Genomic DNA, 22,318 nt, shown 5'->3' with positions numbered 1-22,318 from the left:
TAAATTTGCTTTATTATTCTTGCTAAGGTTTTATTTTACTGTTTTCTTCATTTGCAAATTGTACTGTTGTGTCTCACTTAACCGAGGTTCTGTTTTACCGGAGCTAAAGACGGTTGAAAACTTTTGAGTGAGGACCTAGAATTTGATCTAACCATTGTCAAAGGTCTTAATTAAATTAGCCTCAATGATGCAATTTACTGGATAACCAAAAATAAGTGACGTGTAAGAACTTATTTTGAAGAAAAGCTGGGAAAATGTTACCCCGAATGAGACCACTGGGCCAACTGAAAAACGTGATTTTCGTATTATATCTGTGTTAAGGTTTTCAGAATTTTGCATATATAATGTTCCTGCAGTCCACATTACCTTGGTAAACTAAGACATTCTTGTAATGACAAAATTTGTAACTTGGGTAATTATCGGATGTCGCTGCTTTTTAGAATGGAAAAAGTAATAGATCATAGCTTACATTGCTATACCAGCATCAGACGTCAAGGTTTTGTTGAAAGAAAAGTAAATAAAAAATGGAAAATATGTTTTTCAAGTACTAGACATCCATAAATTTACCTTGGAAATATGGTTTCTTAATTCCTTCTGGTTTGTGAAAAATAATAGTTCAAAGCTTGCATTACAATACATGTGTTTTCACACTGCTGCTACAATTGTGTATATCTTTGTTTAGCACAACTGTAGCCAACTGTGGAGAATTAAAAATATGCTATTCTTCCATTTCATATATTAAATTTATCCCTGGAACCTATTAGCATTAAACTGTGGTACATGATGCTTGCTGTTTTAATTCAGTATGTCGGAAGATCATGATGGCATGATTCTGTTGATCCTGTGGTACAAGATGCTGGCTGTTTTAATATTGTACATTGGAAGATCCTGTACATAAAAAAATTATTGTATAATAATAAATTATCATAAGTAGAATAAAAATAATTTTTTACCCAACCTAAAATCATAATTCTTTCTTATTTCACAATTTTTGTTTAGGTTCAGGGAAGTTACGGTACTGAACTAAAACAACAAGCATCATGTTCCACAAGATCATGCCATCTGGATCAAGGCTTCAAGATCCTTGGATAAACTTGGATACATGATACACCAGCCATAACAAACACAATATATGACAGCTGTAATTAAAGATCTCCTTAGAAAGACTGCAAAATTCAATGTGTCAGCTACTTCAGTGCACAGCACATAATCCTCACAGAAAATGAACAATGTTAACAATTCAATTCAAACTTTAGGCTCCCATTACACTTCTTCGTTACATCATGACTTGAGATAGTACGTACTTTAAATGCAATTTAACAAAACAAACATTTTGTTATACCGTTAAGTACGTATTCTAATAAAACAAACATGAAATATAAGCATTAAAAATTCCTCACAACTGTAATAGTCATTATTTAAAATAATTTCATTATTACACCACTACCTACATTGTCTTAAGTTCTCATAAAAATTAAAAATAAACCCACATGGGTAAACATTAACAATGAATTTCTGAGATTGCGTGTCAACGTAGGTATCTTAATGTAAGCTGTTAAGTTTTCACAAACTAGTGGTAATTAAGAAACCTTTGCCAGGTTAATTCAGGAACATCCCTATTATATGGAAAACATATATTTATATTTATCGCAGGTGCACAACGAATGGCAGCGGCAGCATAAAAGCTCCGGTATTTTAATGTAAGGTATGAAATTATAATTTTTTCACAAACTAGTAGTGATTACGAAACTATTCCTTAGTAAATTAAGGGACGTGTGTAGTGTGTAAAAACCATGTTTTCCTATTTTTCTTTCCATTCCTAAAAGCCGCGATGTCTGATAATTACCGTAACTTGGTTTTTAAATTAGCCTTTAAAGTAATAGTAAGTTTAAAATGTAACCAAATCTATAAATAGGTTAGTGTGAAATATATTTGGAGAGTGACAGCAAGATTCTTGCGAAGATATTTAAATATTTTTTTCTGAATTTGATATTTTGCAGATTGCATATTCTCGCATAGAGGGAGATAAAATAGTGTGTGCAGCTTACAGCCATGAGTTGCCTCATTACGGAATCAAGGCTGGCCTTACGAATTATGCTTCTGCGTACTGCACTGGGCTGCTGCTGGCCAGAAGGGTGAGTATTCATAGACATTCGCTAGCAGGTAGCACTTGGTGGCCTGCATGGGTTTTAAGATACATAAAGTAATAATGTAAGTAATCTTGAGATATTTGTTTTTAGCATCTTGCTACTTTTACAAAGTAGTTATTCATGAAGTACTCTACTTTTTTAAGCCATCAAGAACTGAATTTACGTAATGTTTTTTTCCCTCACCTACAATTGATATTGAAATTGTGGTCAAAAATAACCTTTTTTCATGTAACAGTTCTGTTACATACTTTAGCAGGGTGTCTAGCGACCGGGAAAACCGGAATTGTCAGGGAATTTTGAGTCGGAAATTTTAAAAAACACGTGGAATTTTTTCTGCTGTATCTTTAAATTAGTCTAGGTATCTCACAGCAGATGAGTTTTAAACATTTCTGCAGTTACGGTAATTTACTTAAACTGCGTGTTCTACATCTCGCTTCTCGGTTGTTTTGGTCGATTCCTGGCTAGCCAAGCCACGCCGTCACAATTTTTCGCTAGCATTTATTGTACTTGTTTCTTTCATTTTATTTATTGTGGTTATTTGTTTTGGTGAATTTAGGTTACGTACTTATAGTCATGCATTTGATAATTATCTTGTTACTTTCTATCTAGGCGGCAACTACCACCCAGTGCTTTGAAATGCTACGGTTTTGCTTCATGCTTTCCGACTTTAAAATGATTTTGTAAATATTTTTTTTGTAATTGTTTATATCTCTTTTTATTCGTGTTATAATCCTGGAACGTTCCGGAGGCCAAATGGTAGTTGATTATACTGAGTTTCTCGACAATCTGCTTTGTTTATTTAACAGGTAAGTGAGCCTTATCTGATGTCACTGTATGTGTGTGATTTCACAGAACCTTTTCTTCAATTAATTAGGTTATGAAGTAAATACCAGTATTTATAATAATCACTTCAGCATGATGTCATTTTAATCTTTTTAGGTATGAATGCAATTATTTTTTTGTTTGTAAACAGTTATTTTGCATAATTGCCTACTGGATTATGTTTAACTGGAAATAAAATTATTTTTAAACCGTGAGAATGGGTGGGTTTTTCCAAAAGTGAACATTTTTTGTATAACTTACCTGTTCTTCGAACAACACATAACCTAACATACTTAATGATATTACAAAGTACCATCAGGTAAAAAATGAAACTTGTTTAAATTAACTGTAGTCTATTTTGGACAGTAATTATCAACAAAGAACTTTTTTTTTGCTGTGAAAGAACAAACCTTTTTTTAATTATAGCTGTGATTAAGTTTGTGATACAGGCTGCCTGTGAATATACACTTGATACAGGAATATATATAACTTTTAATAAGGTTACATTAATTCAGCTGTTACTCTCATATGAAGTAGGCACTAACCAGTAAGGATGTGGTATGTTGATAAGATTGCAGATATTTGATAGGGTTTTGGTTACTCTGTATCAACTCAAAATGTACTTTCTGTATGTAAGCTGTCATTTTTAGAAAGTATTAATTTTTAACAGCTGTGTTTTGTTCCCATCTCAAGGTGTCATGCCGCCTTCAAAATTAAAAAACAAAACGGTATTCAGAGCTGAATGGAACCAGGACCCAATGTATGCATGGGTGAAGGGTATTGAAAGAAAATCCCTATTCTGCATGGTGTGATGTGTGCAAGCAAAAGTTTGAGCTTAGCAACATGGGGAAACAAGCTCTCACAAGTCATGCGTCTGGGGCAAAGCATAGAAAAAGATTACAGGCAGCCAGTAAATCGGTCCCAAATACAAATTTTGGCCAGACAGGGCCATCAAAAACAACTTCACAAGTAAAGTCAACAGATTTACCTGAAGTATCATCAGAATCTATTCAGAATTCATCAGTTTCTGAGGGTTCAGAGTTATCACCATCACCTAATGTACCGAAGTTAGAAAATGCAGTTGCTGGCTCAGCATACTCGTGTATTTGCACATGCACATCTGTAGAAAAGGAATAAAAGTTATTGAAAACATATTTGTTGAATGATGGTGTGACAAGAGCAGAGGTCATGTGGTTTTTGTTTTGTGTAACAAGAGCAGAGGTCATGTGGTTTTTGTTTTGTGTAACATCACATAACTCGTTACAGAATGCTGAAAGTAGTGTTTCAATCCACCGCAAGATTATGAGCAAAGCAAAAGTATCTTATCCTATTGTTCATGGCTTGGCGCCACAACTCGAGTGAGATCTCAAAGCTGCTATATCAAATTGTTCACATATTGCCGTTGGTTTTGATGAAAGTTTAAATAAGGTTGTGCAAAAACAGCAGATGGATTTAACAGTGCGGTATTGGGACAATGTCAAGAATGTGACTTGTACTCACTACTTAACCTCTGTTTTCTTGGGTCACTCAACTGCAGCAGATTTACTTAATGCATTTTAAAGTGCGTTAACTTCTGCTCTTTTACACAAGATACTTCAAGTGTCTATGGATGGTCCGAATGAGAACTTATGCTTTTTAAAAGATCTAAGAGAAGATTTAAAAGAAGGCCGTCCACATGGTGTAATTTTGGATATTGGCACTTGTGGTCTGCATTCATTGCACTGTGCTTTCAAGACAGCAATGAAAGGAACAGGATGGGAAATTATTCCATTTTTGCGTGCAATTTAGTGATGGCCCGATATTCAGTATCGGAGATCGGTAATATACACACATTTTACAATATCTGACATCGGTAAATACTGGCAATATTTTGATAACCGATGTTTGTTCTCGCCAATAATACTTCTCACATAACTTTAACCTTAATTACAAGCTTATTTTCCGCGGGCGTAATTTATCTTTCTTCACGTCACCATATTACCTAGTAATTCCAAGCATATTTTCCACTGAAACAATTTCAAGCCTATTTCTTTTTTCTGATACTGTTTTGCATTCCGACGGTACAATTCTTCCATGTGTACACAAATCCCAGTCATTAGTGCATATTTATTCGTTTCAGAAATTTGCAAAATGTTTTCGCTTGATTTCAAAGTTCTCTAAGTGTACAAAAATTGAAAACATAAACCAGGGTGGCCAGCCAACCGGGAAATCGGGAAATACGGGAAATAGCCAGGATTTCTTAAAAAAAACCAGGAATACCGGGAATCAACCAGGAATTTTTTTATGAAGTAACGGTTACAATAACATACGGCTGTTAAATGATCACGTTCACCACCCGTCGAAGCACGACAGCGTGCTCGTGTGCTATATTTTGTGAAAGTTAATTTGTTCATATTGCATTTAAAAACTTTTGTAGTACGTAAGAAACCGTTAACAATTCAGACTTCCATACTTATTATGTTTCTGTATTCAAAAGCAACAGCATTTTGGCTGAAAACGTTGTTGTAGGGTGGTAGTAATTTCTCGCACTGCATGTTGGTAGCACTAGTTTTGTATGTATATTTGTTTCTACTTTGCGCTCATGTTGTTGCGTCACGGTATCACGGATACTTTTCTCGAGTTTTTTTAAAAAGTTTAGTTGTGCGGGACGTTGTTTTGAATTTTTTAAACTAACATGTAATTGGCGCAGACTATCAAAATGTGAACGAGTTCGGTCACCACGTACAATGACAAATATACGGAAGAGTTTGAATGGGTGGAGAAAGATCCAAAGTGCAGGACACACGCTATTTGCAATTTGTGTAATGTTAAAATCAATATCGGTAGCATGGATGGGAAGAACAGCATTAGCCAGCCACGCAAGAGAGGCAAAACACGTGCGTTTGGTGTCAAGTAATTTTTGTGACGTGAGATTATAAATTTTTTGTTGGTGGTAGGTTTTGTTTTAAGCAAGTTCATTGATTTAATTTTTAAGCCTATAGTTAAGTTGTCTATTGTTTAACGCCAATAAAACATCATATTGTGTGTGCTTTGTGTAACAAAAATGCAAATTGTAGGCAAATATTGATAAAAACCACCCTTGAAAAAACCTGGAAAAAACCAGGAATTTTATCATCCCAGAAGAGTGGCCACCCTGCATAAACAAAAATTATTAAGATATTTAATTTAATAAGTGGTATAGCTGTAAGTAAACATGAAGAAGAATAAAGTTGCTGCTTGATATAACAGGCATTTTCTTTCCGTGTCGTTTCATGGTCGCCAACCGCTGTTCTATACAAAGACGTTACGTAAGTTTTACAGAAGCTAAAATATGAAACGTGTTTAAGTAGGGAAAGCTGCAGGTATTATGTTGGCTATATTGAGTGCATTGCCAACAACATAAATAAAGATGTGTGGTTTTATAAACTCCGCAGTACATTTCAAAGTTGTATTGAAATTACTTTTCATGTATTTTTACGTGTTTACGCACCAATATATGGAGTGATACACTTGAACAATGGAATGACAGCCCACTGGCTTACTGGAAGGCAAATTGTACCTTTCCGAGACTGAAATTGGTTTCCTTGTAGTTCCAATATGTTTTTTGCATACTGTAGGTAATACCTACACCAGAATATTGCTTTATCTGGCCTTGAAAAACAATTTAATTTTTTATGACCTTGAATTTAGAGAGCTTATTTGTAGGCCATTATGATAATTTCATTATTAGCTTTCATTTAATGTGAATTTACAATATTTTACCATTAATAAAAATAATATACAATATTTTACAATTAATAAAAATAATATACATTCACATAAGGATGTGTTATTAAATATTTAACATTTTTCATTATTGTCTCTTAACAGTACTCCAGAACCACAATTTTATAGAATCAGTGTTAGAAATGAGATAGGCCTATTATCGGAATATCGGGTATTGGTTCGGTAAATTTGGAAGTATCGGTATCAGGTTTTTGGATATCGGGCCATCACTAGTGCAATTCACAATCATTTTTACAATATCCCTAGTCATCGTGCAGATTTTATCCGCATAACAGGATCAGATTGGTTTCCTTTGAAATTTTGTGCAGTTCGTTGGTTAGATAATGTGTGTGTAGCAAACAGAGCCTTGGAATTACTGCCCCATTTGCACAAATACATTGTCACTTTGTTCAAAGTCTGAACCAAAGTGTGCAAGCTTTATGGTGGTAAAGAATGCTCTTCGTGATAAATTGCTTGGTCCTAATCTTGCACTTTTTTCTTCTGTGGCAACTGAAATTGAACCTTTTCTGAAAGAATTTCAGACTGATAAAATGGCTCCTTTCTTTATTCACTTTATTCAGATTTTTGTGCTGTTGTTAAAAATCTTATGATAAGGTTTGTCAAACCTGAAGTAATTGAATCCATGCCCTTGTCTGCCTTTGATTTTGTCGGGAACATATCTTATGTCTCACAAAAACGTTGACCTGGGTTTTGGAACAAAAGCAGCATTGCGTTCTAAAAAAAACTTAACACAGAAAGACATTGAGTTATTCAGACATGAATGTTCTTGCCTACAAGAACTTGTGAAGAAGATTTTGAATCGCTCTCCACTTATCTCAGTTTGACTAGGAGCATTTCTTTCATTGACCCTTTAGTAGTTTGTATTCCAAATTTGGCAAATAAGAGGTGGCAGCTGCACTAGAACATTTTGTATGCAATAACTGGATTTCTGGAGTGCAAGCTGATAAAATTTGTAGAGAATTCAAGCAAGTGTGTGCTGTAAAGTTGGTGCAAGAAAATGTGAAGATATACACACGCAGTAAATTTCGCCTTGATCAGTTTTGGTTTGATCGGTTGAAAATTTGTTCCTTTGAGGAAACAAAAAAATTTGGCATCTTTCCTGATGATGATTTTAATCTTTTCAAATGGCAATGCTGCTCTGGAAAGAGGATTTTCTGTAAACAAGGAATGTCTGGTGGAAAATCAACAAGAAATATCTCTCGTAGCTCAAAGGAGAATTCATGATAGTGTCTCTGCAGCTGGGGGAATTTATGATTTTCCTGTAACAAAGCAGCTTATACATGCAGTTCGTAATGCACACTCCAACTTTAAAGACTATTTGCAAAAGCAGAAGGAGCTTTCTCAAGGAAAGCAGAAACTAATATCTTGAAATGTAAAATTGCTGCTGAACTTGCAGAGCTTCAGGCAAGAAAAAAGAAAATTTTAGAAGATAACTAAAATGAAAGTGCAATTCTTGATTCTCGAATAGAAGCTCTTAAAACGTAGTGCAGTGATAATAGAGCCCATTTTGTAGTGTTTAGGCCTACTAAATTCTATCATAATTTTCACAAAAAGACAGTATTTAATATTTATGCCGTAATTTTATATTTCTTTAAGATCCATTTCTTATATTTTTATATTCATTTATATGTACTTACAGTTACAATTTACTATATACAAGTTTTTTAAGATTAATGATGCAATTTTGTGAATTTGAAGACTCTGTGTTTAGAGACAGGATTTGAAGGCTAATTGTGTAGCAAATTCTTATCAGCAGAACACATCTTGACATTTGGATAGTTTTATTATGACTGAATGTAGCACTACGATAAAGAGGTGAGTCTAGACTTTTTGAGCAATGAAAATTTAAATTTAATTAGAATACATATGCCTGTGTGTCTGTCTTACATTGTGTATCGTAAGTCTGTGTGCATTATTCATAAAATACTTGAGAACCAAAATCAAACAGTACTACTGTATTTAAGTTGGCGAGTTAATTGTTTTCACATGTGGTATTTATTATTATTTTTAAGTATGTCTGGAAAATTTTGAATTAGTCTGGAAAACCTGGAAATGTCTGGGAATTTTAAAAATGCTTGGCACTAGACACCCTGTTTAGATTCTTGATATATCTTTTGAATCTATTTTGTGACAAAAGTTGTTATTGTGTTTTAAATCCTGCAAGAACCGGTTGCCAACTTTTTCAAGATATGGTGGTTATTAGATTATCGTATAACTAGTTCTTGTGTTCTTGTATCTGATTATCTTCACAAATTGTAATATCATTCCATTGGTGCATACAGTGATATATTTTTTAAAAATATTGAACAAATCTGTTAAAATTTTCAAAATGCTGAGCACGGGTGATTATTAAATTTGCATTACACATAAATTTTTTGTATCCTTTGAATAAGAAGTATAAATTTATAAATATATTTTTTTAATGTCTAAGAAACCCCTTCCATAATATATTATTTAAATAGTTTTTAATTGTTTGTAGTCAATTCTATTATTCTGAATTTGTGAATAAAGCCTTGATTTTTTCCTGTAAAAAATACACACTTATTTTTGTGCAATAGATGTTTTCCTAACGAAACTGGAACCTAGCATTTAGAAACTTTGAAGTCACGTCAGTTCAGTATTAAGGTTTTGTGATGTTTATTTATAGCATGGCTGGAATGATGATCTGATGACGAGACTGAGGACATTTCTGGTTGGAGGTCTGGTTTTTGTGGCAAGTTCTTTGCTATACTTACCTGGCCTTTGTTGCTAAGAATGTTTCTCTGATGTTAATATGTAATCTGATCAGCCTTATACAAGAAGTATATATTTGTTTTACATTGAAGGGAATATTTAATTATAGTGTATGTTTTTTTATAAGCTAGTATCATTGTTTCTTTTTCTGGTGGTGTTAATCAAAATATTAAGTAATTTAAATTCATTATAAGTTAAAATATTTATTGCAATTGTACTTAGATTTCAGCCAAATTTTTAGCATAGGTAAAATGAGTAATAATTATATTTAGCAAGAATAACTTTCAAAGTAAAATAAGATACTAAAAAAATGCATTTGCACAATTATTAACCTAGCAAACAATGTGATAACCACTATAAACATAATCATGCTTTTCTAAATAAAACTAAATAAATTTTGGAAACTATTATAAAAATATTTAAAAAAACAGAGTTCAATAAAATTTGTTATTAAATTCATAGTACTAGCACTTGAAACTGTAATTATTTATGCCTTATAACTAGAAATGTAGTACTGCTGATTTTTAACTTGCTACAAATTTTACGTAGGTACGTTTTCTCTAATTTTAGTACCTATATTTTTACCATTTTTTTCTCATTTTCTTTTAAACATGTGATGTATGTCTTGTGCCGCCAACTAGTATTTTTGGCACAACTTTAAATTTGAATTTTTTAAATTTAAATTGTCACCAGTCAACCTTTGCTTCAAGAACTTAAACTTGTTCCTCCTCCTGTACACTCTCATTCAACCTTTGTCAGACCTGTCTCCCCAAATTTTTCCAGCCCTAGATCCGATTTTTGCCGAGTCGTTTGCCAGTCAGACTCAGTATCGCTTTATCCCCGCCTTGGTGCACGGAGGTCGCCTGGAATTCGCCTCCGATCCGTGACTAGAACTGCTATGACTTGCAAGCTCTTAGGGCAGGCCACTTCCAAGACCTCGCCTGACGCAAGCACTCCTTGACATGATCGCGAATCATCTTCGCCAAACTATAGTCATGCCTCTGGGCCCTGTAGAGCATCTTTCCCACTGTCATCAGCAGCCCCACACCCCCACCTCTCCAAGTTTTCCTGGGAACGCTGGACCAGAGCGATGACCGGCCACTAACCCTGGCCATGGTCGGCCTCTAACCCTGGCCATGGTCGGCCTCTCCCCAAGGCCACCACACTAGTCTCAAATGTACATGCTTATGCCACCTAGCAGTAGTTTTGCGAATCACTTCCCCTGGGAGTTTGAATGCCTGCCCTCTGGCATCTCCCGCAGTAACCAGTACCCCGAAGTTCCTTTCCAGGCCACCAGAGCGCTGGCCTAGTCTGCCCTGTATGCCCAATGCTCAATGCTGTAGCAGCCGCCTCGTGCAAGATGACCTCTAATCGGTTCAGCCACACCTCAGTAGGTCGCACTGACATCGGGCAGTACCACCAACTTCAGAGATATCGAAGTCTGCCTTTCTTGACAAGAACCTCTGTAATCTTCGGAACCTTTCGGTCTGAAAGCCAAAGCCTTCCCCCCTATCTTCCTTTAACGTCACCTTTTTAATTGCAAGTCTCGGCCGCTCCAAACTAGCTGCGCGCGCCACGATTCGGGACTGTCTGCATCGTATCTACATCATTGGGATGCCTCTCTGTTTTTCTTTTAAGATGTGATCAAATTAGACAAGGGATGTTCCCACAACAGTAGTTTTTAGGCGTTAGTCAGTCCGTATAGACCTAGCTCATAAAAATTGTCCTGTATAAGTCATCGTATATAATTAATTTTTTCAAAATTTGAATCGTCAGCGGCGGTTTTGGGTGCTCAACAATCGGGCAGACCCTGGAAGACATCGCCCTGTTTGGTGAGTTCTTACTACCATCACTCCCCGACCATCATCGTGACTAGAAGGCATTTTCTGCCTATTTCACCAACTGTCTGTGAATCAGTCCTGAACAATTGTGTTTTGGATCTGTTCACAGACAGGGACCAAGTACCGGACCCAAGTACTTTTCCAAGGACCAGATCAGTCTCCATGGGGCGGATGACTAAGGCCCCCTGACATCCTGTCAGCTGTTCCACTTCGCTTAGCAATGTTCAAACCGCCAGCCCTTCAGTTTATCGTAACCTTTTCGGACTAGCATCCAACCACGACGTTTCTCAGAGTAGACATGCAGAAGCATCCTACGACTCTTTAACATGTTTATTGTCACGAATTTATTTAAATTGTGTTAATTGTCTAATAAGGTCCGGCCCATTCTTTCAATAATGTGATCTTAAACCCATGCTGTATATGTTTTCTGTTAATAAACTCATATTATATAATTATATAATGGAAAATAACCAAAATTAAAATAAAAACAGAGAAACTTTAATGTCTGGCCGAAATCATTATTTTGCCTGCTGAAACCAAAAGATCCACAAGTTACCCCCAGTCATCAGGAGAGACTGACGAGGTGTAACAGTCTAGTAATAGTATGGTTGGAATGATGATCTGATGACGAGACTGAGGACATTTCTGGTTGGAGGTCTGGTTTTTGTGGCAAGTTCTTTGCTATGCTTACCTGGCCTTTGTTGCTAAGAATGTTTCTCTGATGTTAATATGTAATCTGATCAGCCATATATAAGAAGTATCTATTTGTTTTTCATTGAAGGGAAATTTAAGCATTGTGAATTAAAAAAGAATTCAGTGTCACAAATTTAAATAAATATATTTTAGATTTGCTTCTCACAGTTATGTGCAACTTGAGTGATAAAGGAGGGATGAACAGTGTAAAATCATCTCTACCAACAAGGGTTCGGAAAGGGTGAGAGTAGAACAAAGAAGCCATTGTCCTGCGATGCCACGCTCAAACCTGCCTTCTCGATGAAGGGTGGCACAAATAGTTGTCTGAGACTTTCTTAACTACCGCGACTGTAGATTTTAAACTGATCCAAAATTGTTCAATTCTGTTCTTTGCGTACTGGGGTGTATAAGTTAAGGTCAAGGGCAGTGGCAATACAGCCTGTAAAATGGGTAGTAGTTACTTATTTAAAAATATGTTCAAACCATTTTAAAGCAATTTCTTTTGTTTCTGACGGGATTTCAAACATCAGAAACAAAGGTAAGCAGGCAAAATCTGCCCGAAAAATCTAAATACAAGTGCTTGAATGGTGCCAGATTACTGGGGACAAGATTTTTTGGTGATTTTGATAAAACTGAAATAACTCCGAAAAGCGTGTCAATACACCATGTTGTACAAAAATTCAAATTAATACACCACCAAACACCAAAATGCAATAAAAATTGTGAAACTAGTCTATTTTCAATCAAAACTTAACTCCAATGACAAATATGTAATCATTTAAATATTAAATTCAATGAAAATAATTTATTTAGCATAAAGGTACCACATTTTATACAAAAAAATTAACTTTCTTAATTTTTCCACTGCTATTAGTTACAAATTTTTTCATTCCAACATTAATATATTTTTAAACACAAAAATACTTAAACAGATTTATTGTATTTGTTCCAAATCATTTAAGACATGTTATTATGAATCATGATACTGTTATAGTGGCATCTTGTGTATATGTTATCATTTTTAACCAATAAGACCCAAATCTCCTGTTTTTAAAAACAGAATTGGCCAGAAAATGAGTGCCACGTGAGAGTGGTGTGAACAGAAACTGCAGTGGGGACGTGTCGCGGCCGTGCTTGCAGCTGCTGAAGAAGTTTGGCCTGGACGAGCTGTACGCGGGCTGCACGGAGGTGACGGGCGAGGAGTACAACGTGGAGGCCGTGGACAACGGGCCCGGAGCGTTCCGCTGCTACCTGGACGTGGGGCTCATGCGCACCACCACCGGCGCCAGGGTGTTCGGCGCCATGAAGGGGGCTGTGGACGGGGGTCTCAACATTCCTCATAGGTAATGCACAGGCACTGCTTCATCAGCACATGGTCAGAGTTGGGACATTGAACATTCCGAGCGCTTTGTGCAGGTAGTTTTTCCGTATAAAACAATGTTGAAATCTAATATTCATTTGGATGTTATCGCTTACTTATTTAATTAACAGAAATACGAAGTTGTCTGATTTGTAAATTATTTTTTTTTAAAGACGTTTCAAACGTTATAACTTTTATCTTTTCGTCTTTGTCGCCACTGTGTACCACTTATAAAAATTGGCCAGCGCTAGTTGGCATCATTCATGTTTGGTTATGTGGTTTCCCGTACAGAGCGCATGCACATAATTGAATACCGATATAGATGGCTCATCGATTGCATGCAATGCGCGCACCGTCTGGTGCCGAGTTAGCTACATTTTAAGGCCCTCACTCGTTCGTCGTGTGTACTGCGATAGTTGTGCGCTCCGACTCGACGTTCGCGTCACAGTTTTGGTTTTTCTATTTAAAGTTGAACACTGATGATTTTGTTGCGTGACTTATTAATTTAAATTGTTTGGCATGCTTTTATATACTGTACTTTTTAAATGGACATACTTTCCTTGAATAGGTTTTGTTTTTATGAATAACTTTACCTAACAAAAAATGCTTTTTTCACATAATCATTGCACCCCTACTTTTCAAACTTTATTTTAGTATAAAGTGTGTGACGATTATGCGATAAAACATGGTAATGGGTATTGATTGCTTCTGTTGTGGTTACAACAGTGAAGCACCACTGATCAATGTTGTGTTAAAAAAAATTATAAACAACATGAGGGAATTGCTGAGAAAGCACACACAACAGATTCTCAACTTTCAAACAAAATTTTTGTTGCAGTACTACCATTGCTAAAATAAAAATAATTTTTTTTTTTTCCTTTGATCTTGTTTATGATTTTCCATGATTATGTTTATTTCTTCCCAAGGAACAAGTTTTTATATCCTAAGCATTTTTAATTAGGTTTTTTCAGTAGCCATAGATGATTGCCACCTCTAACCTTTGGTAATCATTGCAATGACTTCCCACATAAAAACACACTCAAACCACGTGCAAGATGTCCTTTGATCCTTTAAGAAATAGTAAGTTAAACAACTTTGGAGATTGAAAAATTGTGCAGTATTTACGGGTAAATAGTGTACTTTTTGTTTAAAAAAAGTAGCAAAAAATGGAAATCGTAGCAAGACAAATTGAAATGTTCACCATTACGTCTGCCATATAAAAGTTTTTACTACAGTGCTCAACAAAGAATGAAACTGTTTAGTTCCTCAAATTGCTTTGCAAGTTGTGGCATGTCACACCAACAGGCAAATGAATGGCTAGTGATGTTCTGTGTATTTGTCAGGTGTTATGCTTTGAATTAGGGAAATGTACAAATGAAACAGCCTCATAAAATTAATATCAATGAAAGCAGATGATCAGTGTGCAGCATGTGACTGGGTTTTGACGATTGTTATCTTTGTTCGTATTTGAAAATAAATGTTTGAAAGTTTAATGATAAATGTAGTTTAAAAGTTTGGAATAATTTTCTGAACCCAATAGGCGGGAAAACGTATTATGCGGGAATGTCTTAAGCAAATGTTACTGCATTAAAATGTTTCAAAATAAAATGGTTCTTAATATAGATGATATGTTTCAATTGTAATAAGATTATTGAATTACCGTGTTTTATTGCATATTGGTTGCACTGTTATTTTAGGACATAAAAATTTCTCACATAAATGTCGAATTATGTTTTTAGATTCCGAGCACTTTTTGTAGGTAGTTTTCCCGTATAAAACAATGTATTTTAAAGTTGAAATCCAATACTCCTTCGGATTTTATCGCTTACATATTTAATTAACAGAAATACAAAGTTGTCTGATAAGTAAATTTTCTTTTAAAGACATTTTCAAACATTATAAACTTTATCTTTTCGTCTTTGTCACCGTTGTGTACCGCTTATAAAAATGTAGCCAGCACTAGTTGGCATCATTCATGTTTGGTTATGTTGATTCCCATATAGAGAGCGAGCACGTATCCGAATGTCGATAGATAGCTCATTGATTGCATGTGACGTGTGCACTCTGGTGCCAAGTTAACTACATTTGATAGTCAATGCTTTTTGTGGTGTGTACTACGATAGTTATGCGCTCCGACTCACGTTCGCGTCACAGTTTTGGTTTTTCTATTTAAAGATGAACAAAATGTTTTTGTTGCATGTCTTCTTAATTTAATTTGTTTGGCGTGCTCTTGTATTCTCCACTTTTTTAAATAAACGCACATTCCATGAATGGGGTCAAACTTGATTTTAGGATGAAATGTGCGACGATTATGCGATAAAACACAGTACTTCAAAGGGTGTGTGTGTAACATTAAAAATTAACTATGTGTGTGTTAACATTCATAAAAATAATCTTTAACATTAAAATCCATTAGCTTTAGGTTGCAACTGTAATGGGACGTCCATCAAAGACTTTTTTTTCAGCACCAAGCGTTTCCCTGGTTATGATACTGAAAGCAAAGAATTCAATGCGGAAGTGCATAGGAAACACATTTTTGGGCAGCACGTTGCAGATTACATGAGACAGCTTGCTGAAGAGGATGATGAGGCCTATAAGAAACAGTTTTCTCAGTACATCAAGCTGGGAGTTAATGCTGATGCTGTGAGTATTTGCTCGTTTTTAATTTAATAATTCATTAATTTGGCTCGTAGTTTTTTAAGATGTTAATAGTTCTTTAAGGGGTGGTGTGGGATAATCCATGTCAGATTGAGATTCTTTTGTCTGTTAAATGAATACTAACAGTATGCTTTATTTGTTATTGTCATGGAAAGTGATTTAAACTTCTTCCCATCTCTTCAGATATGTTAATTTTTTTCTGTTCACAAAAATGTGTAGTATGTGTTCATGTAAACAGTTGGTTTGTCTTTCTGAGATTTGTAATTGTGAGCATAGAGTACTACTACAAATAAGTATGAATTATAGTTTTAAAACTAGTGATGGGCCATATACATTTTTTCTTCAATCCGAATCTCAAATTCGAATCCCTAAGAGTACCTCAAACTTGCCCTTCGAATCTGATTCTTGGTCTCAAGGATAAAAAATAAAATAATGCACTTGAAATAAAAATGTTAAAACTATGGTTTTGAAACATTTAACTGTTTCAATGTGGTTTTACAAACTTAAGTTTCCAGAATCAATACATGTTGTAATATTTTAATTATATAATTACACCAATCCCTCACTTAGCACGACTAATGTGTTCCTAAAAATGTTTGTGGTATCCAAAATTGTGTAATCTGAAGCATTGGTCTCCATAAATAGCTAGGCTGATTTACTTACTGTGCTCCAAAATGTGTAGGAAAATGTTCTTTATAGGGATGGGCCGGTCGAATCCTCGAATCCCACCGAATCTCTAGTATTCGAAAGATTCGAAATTCGAGGGAAAAGATTCGGGATTCGAGGGAAAATATTGATGTAAATGCAGTACTTTAAAAACTTAAATGCTTACAATTTACTTGGACTGTTTACGTTTTCCTTGGAACACATCCTATTGAGGTACAGTAGAACCTCGTTGATACGTGATGGTCAGGACCGAGATAATCACGGATTACAGAATTTCACGGACTAGCGATTAAACGCCCGGAAAGTCTTGTCAAGCAACACCGGGGTGCAGCTGGGTTAAGGCCATTCACGGTAAGGGCCGGCCGTCTTCGAATTAGTGTCTCGGCTTAAAAAAATACAGCACTGCCTAGCCATTAGTTCTCGGTCATTTACAACAGCCGAAGAGAGAAAGATAAGATCATGCTGACCTTGCACCCCCCCCCCCCCCCCCCCCTCCCCTCCTCCTCGTACAGCGGAATGCCAGCCAGACACGTCACTCGCCAGCGTTGGCGGGTGGAAACAAACAAAGGGAGATGGGAAGCAGAAGTCAGGACATCCCCCTCAAGTTTAAAGAGTGACAAATGTGACAGCTGAAAGGGGGGCGACACAGAGGGTCAGTACGAACAGCGTTGCAGAGTTTGGCGGCCCACACGATGGCTTGTAGTGTTAGCCGGCCGCCGGCCCACGTGACGTTAAATTTAAGCGCTGACAATTTTTACTTCTCTTTTTTTTCTTCTCTTTTAAATCGTCCCGGATTATCCGGTTCCCGAATTAGCGCATCACGGATTAACGAGGTTCTACTGTATTGTACTTTTAATTCGTTATTATATAGAAAATTATTATGAAGCATGTACTGATTTGGGAAACTTACTTTATATTCATGAACATGGATGCATTGTCGCTACATTGGCATTAAATAAGGCATAAATCACATATGTATTCTCAGAATATGCTAAAAAATAAAATAAAGCACATTTAGGATCTAGACTAAATATGAATTTTTTTTTTTATTTTTTTTAATAACTTTACCGATAAATCTGTTACTTAGTAATGCAACAAAAATGTCGACTTCATCACAAGTTATGGTCGCACATGTAGTAATAACAATGAAATAATGAATGACAAAAATTAATACATTATACAATTATTATTTTAATCGCAATTCAATTTTAAATATTCTGATACACGTTCTATTGATGAATTTTGTTAGGACCAAGTTTGGTTTGTGTAGACTACCAACGTTAAAATATGTATTATCTGAGAATTCCATGATGGTCAACCAATGAATTTGTTAGCCAATCATTTTGAGCAACATAAAAAATAACTAATATTAATATAAAAAATTTAATGGATAAACTAGAGAAAACACACCATTACTTTTAACTTCGGGCATATTAATCACTATGCTTTAGTGAGGTTTAATTTTAAAAGACGCACGACATATTTCTTATGGCCTAAAACCATTCAAGCCAAGATGGCGCCTTTCAGTTTCCATTAAATATTTCAGGAAAGCGTTTACCTTCATTTGGTACTTTAAACAAATTAATGTCAAGTTGGTAACTACAAAATATTGTTCCGTCGGATGTTGAATTTCATTTTCCGATTTCCGTGGATACATGAATCACTGTACTCACAGATAATGCCTGAATGCCTTAAATCCACCAAGTCGGATTCTACAGCAATTGATGAAGTGACCAGATTCTTACGTGATCCTACAGTTAACCCAGAAATAAACATTCTCGAATACTGGAAAACTCAGTCTGTGTGTTCACCCAGGCTACATAAACTGTCCAAAAAATATTTGTGTTCACCACCTGCGACAGTGTTCACTGAACGTTTGTTCAGCACTGCAGGAAACATATGTGACCAAAAACGGAATCGTCTTGATCCAGACCGTGTCAAAATCCTTGTTTTTTTAAATGAAAAATTTAAAGGGTTAAATAATTCTGCATAATGTTTAATTTTTCTCTTAAATTATAAATTATTTTATATTTAACCCTTGAGAACTGGATTCGGATTTGAGGGGTGGATTCGAGGTACTGTTTGGGATTCGGATTCGAGAAAAATGGGATTCGAACCATTACTAGTTCTTTACATATTATAAATGTGTAGAATAACACAAAACAATAAATATGTTGCACAATTTACCTTTATAAGCCTACTGTAGAATACTTTGTATGACAAATACGACACGTGTACCAGAAGATAGTTATCTTCGGTTGGCTGATTGACTTGCCCGCCCGGGTGTGACTTACGTCACGTACCTTTCCGCGAACCATTTACATTTTCATGTTTTTCAGAAATAAAAGTGCTTATTCATGTATCGCTGCTTGATTCATTCTGTGTCCCGTAATACTTTTAATTTTGGTCTCAAATACTTGAACATGATACATTCATTGTGCTCTCACTTGGAAGACATGATTCCACTGTGATTTGAACGGCAGTTGCTTGCGCACGTACAGTTTCTGGCAGACGAATGGGTAGATTTTGCTTGTGTTGGTTCTTGTTGACTAGAATGAAGTTCAACAGGACCCGGTCTGTGTCAATGCGACCATGGTACAGCACATCGGCATGCGGACGTTAAAAAAAATGTGATCCTTTAAACTCCATAGCTGTAACTGAACTTGCCATAGCTGATTTTTGTACATCAGATAGAGTAGTCTGACCTGCACACGCATCTCTTCCTCCCTAGTATGGCTAACTGTATGCCACGGTACATTTCTTATTTACCGAGTTGAGACTTTGTGGCGTCATGCCCAATTTTTTTTTCTGGTGGAAATTTCTCTAACTGAAATTTGCGTATGTGTTATTCAAGACTGGTGCAGTAAAATGAACATTGCCCTAAATGAATTTGCACAATATGATGACATGCTAAGTTAATGATTGGTGTACATGTTAAATTACAAAATTACAATATCTTGGGGAATTGTAACAAGATAGGTATGAAGGGGGGAAAAAATAGATTTAATATTTTTCAGAGGTTACCAGTGTTGAAATTCTTAATTAACTTTATTTCCCTATTTCAACCATTTAGTACTCTAAACCAACATTATTTAATTGTTTTGAATTTTGGCACTGTTATATTTACCCGAATATAATTTTATGATTTTTACCAAAACTGCTTAACCTCTAACAGAGGTGGTGGCATTATCATCGTAAACTTGTATCTTGTTGCTAGAAAAACTGTATTAACAGCGATAGGAATAAAACACAACCATATGCTCTGCCTTGTAACTCCAGATGCTGCTAATTACTGTGTCTTGAACATTTTCTTAATTGAAAAACCACACTATCTGCCTGTGACCTGCATCACTTATGCTACTTTAGTCTGCTCTTGTTTATGGTTTTCTGAACCTTTGTGTTTGGGGGGGAAGCAGGTGACAAATGAGACAGGATAACATTTAATTGCAGTTATTTAAAGGACATATAAATCACTACTGACAAGAGGTGCCAGAAAAATGTCCTATTTATGGTATAAATGTACTAATTTCATTTTTTTTTTTTTTTTTCATTTCTGTGTGTTTTAATTGAGCTTTTTACACCATAAAGTAATTTTCATAAACTCATAATCTAAAAAATTTGGGTGGCATTGAATTCAGTCTCGTTTTTGGGTTAATATGGTACGTAAAAGGTTGTTAAAAGTCACTCTTGTTTGGCTAAGACTACGATCGTTCCTTGTACGTACGTACATAACCATATTTCAGTTGAAGTTGCAGGTAGTTGTTATTTTCTGTCTTATGATTATTCAATTATATGAAAACTGTTACTGGTTAATTTAAATAATATATACTGGTTGAATTTAAATAAAAATAAAATTGATTTCGAAATTATTCTTCTCCCAGCGAAAAATGTCATATGATTTGTCCAAAAGAAAACACTCAAGTTTGTAAATTGCTCCTCAGTCCTGTGCCTTCACAAAATACCCTAATTTCCCTAGTAACTTCATAGTCTACGTACAAAATTAAATGGAACTAGCATCCCGGTGTACCAACGGACCACCCGGGCCTGCACCCAAACGTATGAGTTCTAATTTCTAATTGAAAGAGTTCAAAAAATGGTAAAAAAACAATGGTTTAAACTTAATCATGGCCACAGAACCCAGACATGAAGTTATTTGCCTCTAATCACATACTGTTTTTTGATGAACTGCCAATAACCGCGACCTTTCCACATGGGCTGACGAAACTACGTATCCATTATGCGGGTAAGTGTCCAATCACAACACAACAGTTTACAAATTTCCTTGTCCTTGCCCTAGCATTTAGGCTTTTCTGCAAAAAATAAAACATACATAATCACAAAATTCTCTATGATTGGCTGGCTTAAAAACGTGAGTAAGTGACATACCAAAAAATGCAATTGCAATCATTAACCTAGCAAACAATGTGAAAACCAGTAAAAACGTAGTTAAATTGCTTTTCTGAAGAAAACATCAATCATCAAAATTAATTACAAGAAAATTAAGAATTATATAATACAAGTATGGAAAACTAGGTTACTCTGACCTTGAGGCTATTTAACCAGCTGGTACACCACCTGAATGAGGTAAAACATATTTATTCATCTCAAATAATACTTAAAGCTGGGAATGGCAGGGCCCTGCAATGCTACTAGGTGGATATGTATGTATTTTTATTTTGTCTACAGAGATGCTGTGATGAAATTATTATAGTTTCTGATGTACTTGTGTTGACAAGAAATCGAGCTTTTTAATACTGAGCATCATATAATGTACTTGTTATATGTAAAATGTTGTACAAATTAACAATATTCATAGTCACATACACAGAACAAGATAGTTGCTGAATTCATAAACAAACAATGTCGGGATGGGTCAATTCCATAAATATCCTTTATTCCAGGTTTGGATTCCAATTCCAAATTTAAAATATTATTTTCTGAGTGAAATTATGGGAATTCAAGTATAAGGTTAACCTGTAGAATAACACTTAAGACGTCTCAAATACATACTTTTCTGGCATAAATTGAGCATAATGAGCCGTAAACATATTATTTCCTCTAGTAATAGTTTTTGTACTTAACACAATTTACCTAAATTACCTCTGGATTTGGTCTTCTGGTATGACACAACAAAATATAAAATATATTTACCTGAAAATAATGTGATAATATAAGGCAACCAAATTGTTTGATTCAGTTTATGAAAAATGTACTATTGGTTTAAAAATTAAAATCTCAATTCAAATACGCAAATTCATAATTTTTTTAATTAATATTAATGCCATATTTTCTACAGCATTCCTAGTGTCTCTTTTGTGGTGGTATGAGTTATGGCTATACAGTGAAACCCTGATTATCCGTTTTCCAATGAACCATGAGTAAAAAACGGATAATCAAGGAATCCTACAATGTGGGAACACACTCTAAAGTTACCAAATGCACAATGTATGTACTATTGCAAAAACTTTCAGTGAATCAGTTAGGTATTTCCATAAATACACTTTTCATGGGGACAAAGTAAAAAAGTGTAAAAGGGGGAAAGTGTAAATAAAGGGAAAAGTAAGAAATAAAAGTTAATTAAAATACAGTCGCATCCTGCAGCGTTCATAACAAATGCGGGCTACATTACA

General features: G+C 35.2%; 1 protein-coding gene and 1 non-coding gene across 2 annotated transcripts in view; both read left to right on the top strand.

The window, feature by feature from the left end:
• Positions 1 to 22,318, top strand: part of LOC134536040 (uncharacterized) — a 42,323-nt gene that overhangs the window by 8,793 nt on the left and 11,212 nt on the right. The window contains exons 3-5 of the mRNA XM_063375559.1: positions 2,001 to 2,135; positions 13,145 to 13,347; positions 15,830 to 16,007. Coding sequence (XP_063231629.1) covers positions 2,001 to 2,135; positions 13,145 to 13,347; positions 15,830 to 16,007 — 516 coding nt within the window. The remainder of the gene's footprint in view (positions 1 to 2,000; positions 2,136 to 13,144; positions 13,348 to 15,829; positions 16,008 to 22,318) is intronic.
• LOC134528664 (small nucleolar RNA SNORD36) lies at positions 21,377 to 21,451 on the top strand. The gene has a single exon (XR_010074417.1). It is a non-coding gene; the product is annotated as a small nucleolar RNA SNORD36 (small nucleolar RNA).

Source organism: Bacillus rossius, chromosome 1, assembly GCF_032445375.1.
Source record: "Bacillus rossius redtenbacheri isolate Brsri chromosome 1, Brsri_v3, whole genome shotgun sequence".
NCBI lineage: Eukaryota > Metazoa > Arthropoda > Insecta > Phasmatodea > Bacillidae > Bacillus > Bacillus rossius.
The sequence above is the reverse complement of the archived record's forward strand: the minus strand, read 5'-3'. Positions and strand labels throughout refer to the sequence as shown.